General features: G+C 40.6%; 1 protein-coding gene across 1 annotated transcript in view; it reads left to right on the top strand.

The window, feature by feature from the left end:
- The window catches only part of SH3YL1 (SH3 and SYLF domain containing 1), a 39,283-nt gene that overhangs the window by 15,707 nt on the left and 11,240 nt on the right, over positions 1-12,336 (top strand). Inside the window, exons 3-7 of the mRNA XM_063078891.1 lie at positions 753-863; positions 3,936-4,049; positions 6,144-6,208; positions 9,190-9,302; positions 10,606-10,734. Of these exons, the coding sequence (XP_062934961.1) occupies positions 753-863; positions 3,936-4,049; positions 6,144-6,208; positions 9,190-9,302; positions 10,606-10,734 (532 nt within the window). The remainder of the gene's footprint in view (positions 1-752; positions 864-3,935; positions 4,050-6,143; positions 6,209-9,189; positions 9,303-10,605; positions 10,735-12,336) is intronic.

Below are 12,336 nucleotides of genomic sequence, written 5' to 3'. Positions count from 1 at the left end.
CTGTGGCTCTTATGACCCCTTGTCCAGGGACAGGGGATAGCCCATTGTCCCCAGTCTACATCCGAGCTGGAGGTTATGTAAGCTTCGATACCACAAATCAATGCTCACGTGGTTCTATGAATATCCAAGCAACGCTGAGAATGTGGAATGCTGTACAGATGCAGGCATTTGTCACTTGCAGTAATCACTCAATTTCCAAGTCTCCTGGAATCTTACTAGTGGGAAAGTCTATTAAGACAGCCAATTCAAACATTTTTGACAGAATAGTGAAATGTATGAAGTTACTTCAAAAAGTTTGTGGAAAACTAGAATTGAAAGATAATACAAATCTTTCCACAAACTTTTTGAAGTACCGTCATATTAAATTTTATATTGGATATTACGGACAAACTGTAAAACATATTTTTTTGTTAATTTTTAAATTTTTAATCTTTTTGTGTTAGCATTAAGGTGAGTTAATTACAGGGGAGGTTTGGGAAAGTTTGACCAGATTTAAGATCCTTTGGATCCCATGGTTTTATAATTCCTGAGGTTTTGAGAGTTTAAGGTTTTCCAATCTCAGAGTAGATTTGATTTATTAGGAAAATAGAGATAATATAGTGAATAATGAGAGTTTCCAGTTCATTTCCTTTCTCTGGTAGAATATGATTTGTTAATGCTTAACTGTGCACGAGAAAAATGAAATTACAATAAATTTCTAACTTCTATTTAGTAGATTTTTTCATTACTGCATATATATTTTAATCTTTCAGTGAATAACCCTATACCCTCCAATCTGAAATCAGAAGCAAAGAAGGCTGCTAAAATATTGAGAGAATTCACAGAAATAACTTCCGGAAATGGACCTGATAAGATCATTCCCGGTAGGTAAATCAAGTGCTTGCTGTTCATTTCCGAACTTGTTTTGTCTCCTCAATTGCTATTGGCACTCTTTCCATTTCTTTCACTCCAGGCAGTGGACCCCATTAACACCAGCGGGTGCTCAGACCACCCACCTTTTCCCACAGCTGACCCAGAGATGCTCTGAAGCCCCTCAGTGCTCTTCCCGGGTGGTCTCCTAGGTAGGGCAGCTGCAGACCTGCAGCCCACCGGCCGCTCTTTCCTCCCTCTTCTCCCTCTGCCTTGCACAGACTTTGCCCTTGGTGGCACTGGTGCCCGAAACACCACGTATTCCTTTTCCACTTAGACTTCCCCAGACTCACCTGTCCTTTTCATCTCTTTCTGAAAACTCTGCAAGTTAACCTTGCAAACTCACTAGCTAATCTCATAAATAAATTTCAGTTTTGTGTTTTCTCTTTCCACATAAAATATTTACATTCTATAGTGATTTAAGAAGACATTAATAATTCCCAGCACAGCTGTGCATCAGCATCCCCTGGTCATTAAAATACAGTCCCTAAACGCCACTCCAAACCTGCTGAAACAGACTCTCAGTGTAGTGTAGCCAAGAATGCACATTTTTGACACATTTCTCATGTAATTCTTGTGTAGTCAGGCTGACCACCCAAGTGCTGGTCCAGAGGTGAGCCTTTGGGAACCACTACCTGTTCATTACACTGCCAGTTATTTTCAAAGGGAGTTTCATCGAATACTTATCTCATGCAAAGAAGATTCATATGCAAACTAGCTTGGGCAATGTTGCAGACTAATTTCCCTCTTAATTAATCACTGTGCATGACCAGTTTTGTTTTCCTAAGCCAGATTTTAAATGATTTTTTAAATGCCTGTTATTGTTATAACAATACTATATAGGACTGACCGGTGCACTCACTGGCTGAGTGCCGGTCACGGAAAAAAAAAAAAAAAAAACCAATACTAATAATAATATTGATTTTTGTTACATTGGCCTGGCCACTTCTCCCATCTTGAGATGCTTGCTAGAGCCTTGCCATTCCATGTGCATACAGACCAGCAGCTTGGCATCCCTGGGAGCATGTGAGAGGTTTACTCAGACCTCATGAATCATAATCTGCAGTTCTAATACAGTTTTAAAAGATTTAAGGTTTAGAGCTTAAAGAAAATTCAACCAGAAAGGCTGAATTTTCAGAAGCAGTATTCTGAGGCAGGGGTAGAAGACATTTCTCAATACATATGAGTATGTACATGCCTGTCAGGCCAGCCACACATGTTTCCTAATGCTAGAAGGTCCCTAAGTGTGTATCGTCATGCGTGGATTTTGCGCAGCAGAATTCTGTCTTGCCCTCCTCTGCTTCCAGATAAAGGCCCTTGGGCTCCCTTTCAGGAGGAGAAGCTCAGAAAATGACAATCAGTGTACATATTAGCCTTAGTAACTAGAGCTGACCCCCAGGGGTGCAGGTGGATGTGGAGGGGGGCCACAGCTGCCAGGTGGTCAGGCTCCTCTTCCCTGGGGCCTTTCCGGGTGTGGTGGGCAGTGTTCTATTTATACTAAAACATGGGCGATAGATCACGTGATAGAAGATGAAATCTACAACACGTTTAAGACAAGCCCCCTAGACCTTTAAACCCTCTCTGTGGTGTGGGTTTGCCCTCCCCTGATGCTAAGGGCTCTGAGATGTACGTGAGACTTGATTTAGAAAGTAAATCTGCAATCCGCACATTCTGTTATAAATGAAAAGCTAATGGCGAATTATTTAGGGATTATTGGCATTTCAGCATCCCTGAATTTGGGTAGATAATCTGCAAAACCATAGTTGCCCTGTGGAATATGGTCTTTTTAAAACATATGCTTTCGTTATATCTAATATTTCTGAATAGAAGTAATAATAACTCTGAAAGCTTTGAGAACAGGACATGAGGAGTTGAAGAAGATGTTCTGCCAAAGTGTGGCTGTAAAAATAAACCTACATGATATGTAATACAGCTTTCAATCTCATTACGATATATTTATAGCCTTTTAAAATACAAAAGTACGGTACACTTCCTAGACTGCCGTTTAAGAAGCAACTTTATTTTCTGTCTTTGCTTAACCAGGAACAGCTCCACCGTGTTCTGCATATTCACTGCTCCATGCTCCTGGATGAAATGTTTTTCAGAGTCTGTTATTAATTTAAATTTTGAAACAATAGCCTAATTATATTAGAAATTAAGTCTTTTGGGGGGACATCAACAAAACCTTTTTGTGTACAAATGTCTGATTTCACTTTCTTGACAGAATATTTGATGAAAACGATGATCAATTAAATTACTACAAAGTTATATTTTGGGCGTCCCTTGTCAGTGTGAAAGACGCACTGTTGTGTAAATAAATTCACAGAATAGTGAGGCACTGTGTTTAGTGGATACGTATATTAATGACCCTCATTTTATGTAATGAATGTCTCTGAAATGTGGATAAAGGAATATAAATTTAATTATATTTTAGTGTACTAGTAGTTAAGTGGTATTCAAATACTCAAAATTCATTTTATGAAGTTCAAAAACTTTTTAATGTATCAAGATCACTTAGTTTTTCTGTTTTGGAATCTAAGTTTTTATATTAATAAAAGGTGAACTTAGCTGTGTGGTTCAAGATTGAAGTTCTGCCCCATGTGCCTTTTGGTCATTTTTTAAGTTTCTCCTTAATATACTGTATGGATCTTAATTTCTTTGAAAATAGTAACTTTTGTTTTTTAAATTGTGTTATGTCCTAAATGAATTGAAATTGCTAAAATATTTGCCCTGTTACTCAATAAAATCTCATTCAATTGCCTCATTTGTTTTGGCAGTTGTAGAATTTTGGGGTATTTATGATGTTGCATTTAGCATGACAAAAATAACAACATAGAAAAGAGTTGTAGGAGTAGGGAGGCCTCGTGCCATCTGTGGTGTGACTAGGTTTTATGCAGGGCTTGTATGTGCCGTGGAGGTCCCTGGTGAAAACCCTGCAGCCCTGTCTGTGCTGAATCCGCTTGAGGCTCGTCTGTCAGGCCTGAGCAGAAAGCATGCTCACCCACCCGCTGTTTCCATGTTTCCAGCCCACGTCATCGCCAAGGCTAAAGGCCTTGCGGTTCTGTCTGTGGTCAAGGCTGGGTTTCTGGTGACCGCCAGAGGAGGCAGTGGGATCGTCCTGGCACGTCGTCCAGATGGAAGTAAGTTGACATCGGTTCACTAGGGGAGTGGATAATCTTGCTGCTGCTTTTGTCCTGCTTCTAGTTGGAACACGGTTCATAGGGAGGATGACAGGTTCCCCCCTCATCACCTAAAATTCACAGAACACGGGCTGCCCGGGTGCAGGTGCACATTGTGGGACCAGTGAACAGCCAAGGAAACAAGCCGCCACCTCCTCTCCTCCCCCAGAGTCGAGGAAGGGACTTGGGGTGGATCTGACCCTGTTCTGTACACACTTCACTTAAACATGACTGTGTGTGCATTTCTGTTGTCAGCTGTGAACCCTTATCCCTCAGCTGCATGGCATGGCTGTTTTTGTTTGGTTCTTTTATGAAAGTTGATATGAAAATAAGGGGCCATCTGCAAATTTCTCCATTCTGTGTAGGATCCTCAAAACTGTGACATTTGAAGGATTTCCCCCAAGGCAGAATCATATCAGGAGCAGTATAATTTGGTTTTACTTTCTGGAGTAAAATCTATTACTTGATTTTTTAGAGACGAAATCAAAATATATTTGCCATGAATCCCAAGAACCAACATTTATGGTAATATTTAAAACGTATGTAGGTGTGTCACAGCCAATTAAGATTCTTTTTATACCAATTTAACATTTGCTTTTCAGTTACACAAGTGAACACATTATTCTATTAATAGCTGTTTTCCAGCATGGATACTTTAATTTTATTTTGAGAGAGAGCATGTGACATTTACAATGAATCTAGGTGTTTGTGGAACATACAGCCTTTAAACACCAGTTAGATTCACTCTTTCCTGCCCCCGTGTCCCCACAGCAAACAGCTCAGGGCGGGGCCGTGAAAGTGGGAACTGCAGGATCTCTTCTGAGCATCGCCTGGGTGTTTGCCACAAACTTCTCAGCAGGAAAACCAAACAAAACCGAGGCACCTTCCGAGGGGTCCCCCATCAGAGGGACTAGAAATCTGTGAGGAGCTCTCAGTGCTGGGAGAGGCGCTGAGGCCTTAAGGTCCCCCAGCCGCCCCCTGGACAGGGGCTTAGGGCGAAGATCTATCAGCATCAAGCCCTGGGTTCCTCTCAGAAGCCAGGGGGACTTTTCTCATGGCTTCAAAACCTGGATTTCCCTCTCCCGTCTTCCTGAGCAGCAGCCGCTCTCTCTGCTGAGGGTAATTTAAAAGCTGTCCAAATAAGGCACGGCCAGTTCCCCGGGATCCTGGCCAAGACCTGTGGTCTCAACGCAGGGACAGTTCCTAACACAGGGAATGAAAAACAACTTTGGGATTATCACACGCCAGTTTCTGTGATTGAAACTCCTCTAAGCCCGGACGGGTTATTTCTAGATATATTCAAGCAATATCCTATCATCTAGAATGCGTGGTAGTAAAGAAATGATGTTTGGAAAGCTGCTAACCCTTTCAGAAAGTACTTTATCTAGACCTGTTTAACATAACTGTCTCGCTATCAGGAAAAATAAGCATACAGTAATCCTAAAATGTGCCATATCATGGCATATGGAATTATCGCACGTTTGCTTCCAAAGGTTAAGGAATTTATCCTGTTAGAGTTTTAATAATCTTGCATTTGTAGCCTATTTTTTGTGCTTCCACTGGGCAGAAGAGGTGTCAAAGCATTTTTACCCTCAGAAATTTACAATAGAAACATTTTAATGTTGTGTTACCCTTAGGGGTGATCATAATAAACTCTCCTGAATCCTTCTGATCTCTTATATCTGTGATGAAATCCTAAGACCTAGAGCTACAGCTTAATTATTTTATAAAAATTTTGATAGTTGGAATTATTAAATGCTACGTATGATTAGTGGGTAGTTTAATCTTTAACACAAGTTGGTGGAGGAAGTGTAGTCAACAGGGGTTTCTGAGTCCATGAAACTCATAATGAATGCCTAACACCTTTCAAATATCCTTTACTTAAAAAGTTGTGTATGCTTTTTACAGAACATTTTAAAACATAGGGGGAAATAACTCTCTCATTTTTTAAAAAAGAAACCCTATTTCCATTTTAGCATTTTTTCCTTCCCATATTTATCTGTCCAGGAATCCTAATGTTTGAATACTGTATTTTTGCTTGTTTGTTTTTACTAGACTGGTCTGCACCTTCAGCCATTGGGATAGCCGGGCTCGGTGGGGGATTTGAAGTAGGAATTGAGGTGAGTGTGTCGTGCACACACCTGCAGCTGCCCCGTCCTCGGGAAGCACCTGAAAGCCAGCACACGGACACCGAGACTGGCCGGTGTTATCTACCACTGACACCTCCGGAAATTGCTCTCTTTTATTTTTTTGATGAATCTCTACCTATTTTTCTTTCCTTTCCTTTCCTGAGAGTAGAATCTCCTTCACTCACCGTCTTACCTGTTTTCATCCTGGGCGCGTCTTGTAGCAGACACGGCTCAGCCTCTGACAAGCCGCGACTGGCAATGCATGCAGGGCTGCCTGCCTCTGCCCGGGATATTCAGCTCCTTCAAATTCTTTAAGTAAAGATTAACTTCACGTTATTTCAGTTCATGACTTTGCTCCTAATGATTTGGGCATCTGTTAAATGAAGTAAAATTACACACGGGGGTGTACTTGTTTACAGAGGTCTGTTACACAGGGATCATCTTATACACGATATTAATCTTTCATCTGTCGCTTTATTGCTCAGTGACTGGTAAATCAAATCTTCAAATATGCTCAAATCATTTTCTTCTCAAATTTCAGTCAATTTCTTCTGATGCTGTCCTGTTATAAATTTGCTCAAGTTGCCATAGTTTTAAATTCCCTCAGCCTTATTAGGAGGAAATATTTCTGCTGACTCTTCTTCCATCTTTATTTGACCTTTTTTACTAACTTTTGCATAAATCTGTAGTATAAAAATAACATATTTTAGTTTTGCTTGTTATGACTGCATTTTTGTATTACATGCAACCAAATGAAAGCCTTGGAAGGTGCGCCCTCTAGTGGAGAGCATATTTTCATCAGCTCTCGCGGCCGCCCTGCCCTGCCCTGCCCTGCCCTGCAGACTGGCGTCTTCTCTAAACAGGTCATGCCTGCTTGACTGCTCGGTCCACTAATCACAGCCCACCCTTTGCACAACCCTCCAGTTCTTTGTGGGACTGGGAGGCATGCTTTCAGGATCTATTTCAAGTAGAATTTATTTCAACAATGATGAGAGACTCACTAATAATGGCTGCAATATAAATTTCAGTATATTACAGACCAAAAATGAGAGTCTCCATGATTCTCTGGAAATGTTGGATTTTTAGCCATAGGGTACATTGACAGCCTTGAAAAACAAGTACAAGTAAGGTGTAGTTCTATCATCCCGGTTCATGAAATAGAAAGACTTTAAATAAACGTTATAAAATGATACTCTCTATTATTTTCAAAAGGCAGCTTGGAGTAGTGGCTGCACTGTACAAGCAGAGACTGAGTTCAGCTCTTTGCATGCCTGTCCCCACCCTCTGCGTGGGACGCTTCTGCACACCTAGGATTCTTCATCTGTAAAACAGATGAAAATAGCCTTCCCTCTGGGCTTATATTGGTGATTAAATAAATGGATTAATACATAAAGAGCACTTGGAATGCCTTAAACTATCACTTTTTATTGTTAATATCTCACTAATCTTTGTAGTTTGTTTATGCTTGCTTTTTACAGAAACTTAATTGCAAAGCTTGTCTTTGTGGCAGTATAAAATGAACTCTGGAATTTCATTTAAATAATGCATATAAAAGATAATTGAGTTTTATGAAAAGTCTATAGAGACAAGAAGCATTTAGTTCACCCTGCGGAGCTTGTCTGTTTTTTTTTTTTTTTTTTTAATAAAATGATTCAAATAAAACATTACTTAGAACCTACTAGTAGCAGGAACTTCCTTAGGTTCTTCCACGTTTTGTCTCATTTGGTAATAAAAAGGATTTTTCTGCAGGTCAGATGAAAACATCCACTTAAACACTCCAAAAAATTTATAGAACTAATAAATTAAGACATCTTTTAAACATCAGTCTGCATGGCCTTTGCATGTCTTATTGAGATGCAATAAACCTGCCAGGCTTTACAGATGATTTCAATTCATCCTTAAACAGCCTTACGCATGTGGTTACTATCTTTATATCCAATTACAGAGGAGAAAACTGAAGCTTTGAGCAGCTCAATAATTTGCCCAAGGTCACGCAGCATGCAAAAGGAAGCAGTGGAATTCATGCCCAAATTGTTTCGATTTTGAGCCCAAATTCTTAGCCCTGTGCCTTAGGCCTTCAGTTTCCCAGGCGCACTGGGCACACATGTCTCATCCTCGCAGTAGACCAGTCAGGCAGGTCCTGTCGTGCAGATCTTACATATAAAAGGACGAGAGACCCAGAGGCCAGTGACGTGCCCCGGTCACGGGCTGTCGAGAAGAGGGGCTGGGACTGGCGCTGGGCTTCTCTGCCCAGAGGATCTGTTACGTTCCGGCTCTGACCGTGGACTCTGCCACAGTGGCCATGAGCCTGAGAAGCAGATTCTTTGTCCTTACCGCCGTGCCTTGAGCGTTCAGCTGAATTCCATTCCAGTTTTTTCTTTTATTTAGAAAAAAAGTAAGTCATGGTATTAAGCATTAACCGATGGACACTAATTTGCTTCCTGACATTTCAAATTTCTGTGACCGACCTTAAAGTGTCCAGTGCGCGGTTTCCTGGTGGTGGGCTCACGGCCTGGCCAGGAGCACACGTGTGGAAAGTGTCCCCAGTGGTCCCCGTTCTGTGATCTTTGGGTCTGGCTTCTGTGCAGTGTCTCGTTTGAAGAGATCCGAGAGCGGTGGGATGCTTCTCACCTACCTGTGTTTGACGTGCTGCAGTCATCAGTACTGACAGTTCACTGACCCCACGAGACCCGGGAGTCGCCACCTACTACGAGGTTGTTGGGGAGGTTGAAGGGGCGGTGGGTGCACGTGAACCTCACAGGACATGCCTGGCGCCTGGTGGCACTCACAGGGCATCTGCCTGATCACCCTATTTATATTTATTTTTATTTATATTATATTTATATTCTCTCTCTGTCTACACTGAAATTTTGCTACATTTTACATGTAGAATATTTGAGTTTTAATCAACATATATTTTAAATGGTATTTAGTCTTAACTATTTTTAAATACATGGGTTTCTACATTTTAGGTGTCTGATTTGGTAATAATTCTGAATTACGACAGAGCCGTGGAAGCTTTTGCTAAAGGTGGTAACCTGACCCTGGGAGGGAACTTCACCGTGGCCGTCGGGCCCTTGGGAAGGTGAGTCCCGAAAAGCACTTTCAGAATAGATGTTAGGGTAAAGGCTTAGAAACGACATGCTTCTTTTATATTAAGAGGAAAAATTAAAATGAACAAATTTATGATTTACACATACCCCCGAGGATTCGAAATTATTACGAAGAAGAAATTCACAAAACACAGCCAGTGTGACAGACTAGAAAATCTGAAACCAGAGCACACAAGGAGAAATGAAGTGTTTCAGAAACACAAGTCCCTGCATCTGCTGGATTCGAACATAAAATTGACCGAAAGCTTCGAGGGGGCCCAGGCAAGTCAAATTTTATTAACTGATGAAGGGCAACTTTGATGAGGGAAGAAAACACATTTTTTCAGACCAAATCATAAAAATTTGAAATAGGGGGGCCTTGGGCCTCGGCCACGCCCCCGACATGGTGTAACCAGCCCAGCAATGACCACTGAGCTGCAGCAAGAAGGGCCCCGGGTTCCCGAGCTGGGGTGGTGGGGGGCGAGGGCTTCAGCCACACCCCCGTGACATCTGCACCCAGCCCGGCAATGACCAAGCCACCGCTGGAAGCCCCCCAGTCTCCCCTGTGGGAATGAGGGGTGCCCCAGGCCTCAGTCCCACCCGTCCTCCTTCCATCCCATTTCCTCCACCTTCCCCCTCTCCCTTCCCTCCCACCTGCTCCACAACAGCATCCTAGAACGTAAAAAAAAATAATATTAATAAAATAAATTTTAAAATAAGTAAATAAATAAAATTTGAAATGGATGTGTTTTACTTGAGCGACACTTACAAAACTTAAAGTGTACTTTCCTATTAGTTAAATACTGTTCTTGGGTTAATGGAGCTGTGTATACCCAGACCATTTATGCAGGTTACACAGTAAAATTACATAAGATGGTTTCTAGGTTCCACGAAAATACTCAGTGTGAAAAGGATCCAAACTATTTACCATTCTGGGGGTGTATTTCCCTGTTTTAGGGGAGGAAGATCCAGGTGGAAAATATCAGCCTTATCTGTGTTCTACGTTATCACATCCTTCTACAGTAATTTTAACTCAAACGAGTCACTTCAAAAAGGTCAAGGAAAGATCCGTATTATGTTTTAATTCTATTTTTTCACGAAGTTTTTGAAACACCCTTATCTGTTCTTCCTCTAGGACACCCTGAAACATCTGGCTTAGGCCAGCAAGAACTAAAACGTGTAAAAACAGTTGAAGTAACTACGGAATAATATAATTATTTTGAGCTAGAATCACAGAGCTATTTGAATTATTATCTTTAGGTTTAGAGGCTCTCATGAAAATCTCCTATTTTGCAGGAATTTGGAAGGCAATGTCGCCCTGAGGAGCTCTGCTGCCGTCTTTACATATTGCAAGTCAAGAGGACTCTTCGCGGGCCTGTCCTTAGAAGGGAGCTGCCTGATTGAAAGGAAAGAGACTAATCGAAAGTGAGTTCAAGCCAAAGTGATTCTCATCGATCTAAAGAAAATATGATGAGAAAACAATACTTCAAAGATTGATGCAGTTTATACAATACATTTGTGTATTTTTTTTAATACAACATGTGGCTTTAAGTGTATGTTTTATGTTTAAAAGTTTAGTATAAAAGTCATATGTACTTAGAGAAAATTAATAATGCATAAAAAAAATTTACAAAGAAAACACATTCTACCCCCTGAAGACTAAGGCTGTTTGCATGTTGCTCCACTGCCTTCTATTGTTTTCTAAGTATAGCTGTGCTGTTTCCTCATGTGTGATTGTGATGGTAGTATGCATTCAATTGTAAATACAGTTTTTTTCACATAGCATTATAATATAGTAATCGGAAACGTAAGTTACTGGCTACGTAATACTCTCTTTGCTGGGTGCATCGTATTAAGTATACTTTTCGAACATTTCTGGAGTAAACACCAGTCGCAACTTGTGGGTTAATCAGAATGTTCCTCATTGTGAGAGGTTTCCTGTTCCTACAGTCTGACTCTGTCTTTCCTCCATATCAAACTGACCAATTTCAATTAAAAATACAGTTTGATTTTTTTCAAAAAAGGGTGTTGGAAGTATCCGAAGAGGTGAAGAGAAACTTCTACCATAAACTGGCATCTGGCTAATTTTTCCAAAGCAGCTCTTACAAATTACAAATCTTACAAATCTTGCAAATTACCACTACATTATGTGTGAAGTCCCAGAAAATGATAAAAAGCTGGGACTGGCTGAAGGACCACTTGTGGACCTGGCAGAAACTCCACTAATCACAACCTGGCAGAGTGACACTGCTGGTGGTTGACGCATGCTTTACCAGTCATGCAGACGCCGCTGCAAGAGACAAAAGCTTATACAGAGCTTACCACGCCTATTCTCCCAAGAATTCAACAGCACGTTTGGTAATATTACTTCTGATTTTATTAATTTGAGAATATCTAAGAATGCTCTTAGAAACTCTTGATTTTAGGCCTTTGGCAGACTTTTCCACTGAAGTTCAACTAAATTCTGGATAAACTAAAACAAATAAACTTCTTAATGAATTGCAGGGCTTCCACACATGTAAGGCAAATCTTTATATAATTTTGATAAAAGTAAACATTTTAAAGAAATTACGAAGCCATATGTGTAGGTACCATTTTTGTAAGAAACTTAAAAAGTAAAAACCTATACAAACGTACGTGCTTGCTGTGTATTTCTATAAGTGTTTTATATAAATGTGTGTATATTTATATATGAGGGTACTTCAAAAAGTTTGTGGAAAAATAGACTTAAAAGATAATATGAATCTTCCTATGAACACTTTGAAGTACCCTTGTATATGTGCATGTGTAAGTATTTGTATGTATATGTGGATGTACTTTTTATATTAATAGAGGAAGGATACATGTCAGAACATTCATGTTAGTTGCTTCTCGAAGTGAGCTTGCAGGGGTAAACTCAATAGCTGAACGTGCAGATATTGACTGTAGCAAGTGTTTAACAAGCGGCACATGTGAAGTGCTGTACACGAGCGATCATGTGTGTATGTGTGTGCTGTGTTTGACTCCAGAAGAGACCTGCGTGCATTA

This window comes from Cynocephalus volans, chromosome 14 (assembly GCF_027409185.1).
Source record: "Cynocephalus volans isolate mCynVol1 chromosome 14, mCynVol1.pri, whole genome shotgun sequence".
Classification (NCBI taxonomy): Eukaryota; Metazoa; Chordata; class Mammalia; order Dermoptera; family Cynocephalidae; genus Cynocephalus; species Cynocephalus volans.
The sequence above is the reverse complement of the archived record's forward strand: the minus strand, read 5'-3'. Positions and strand labels throughout refer to the sequence as shown.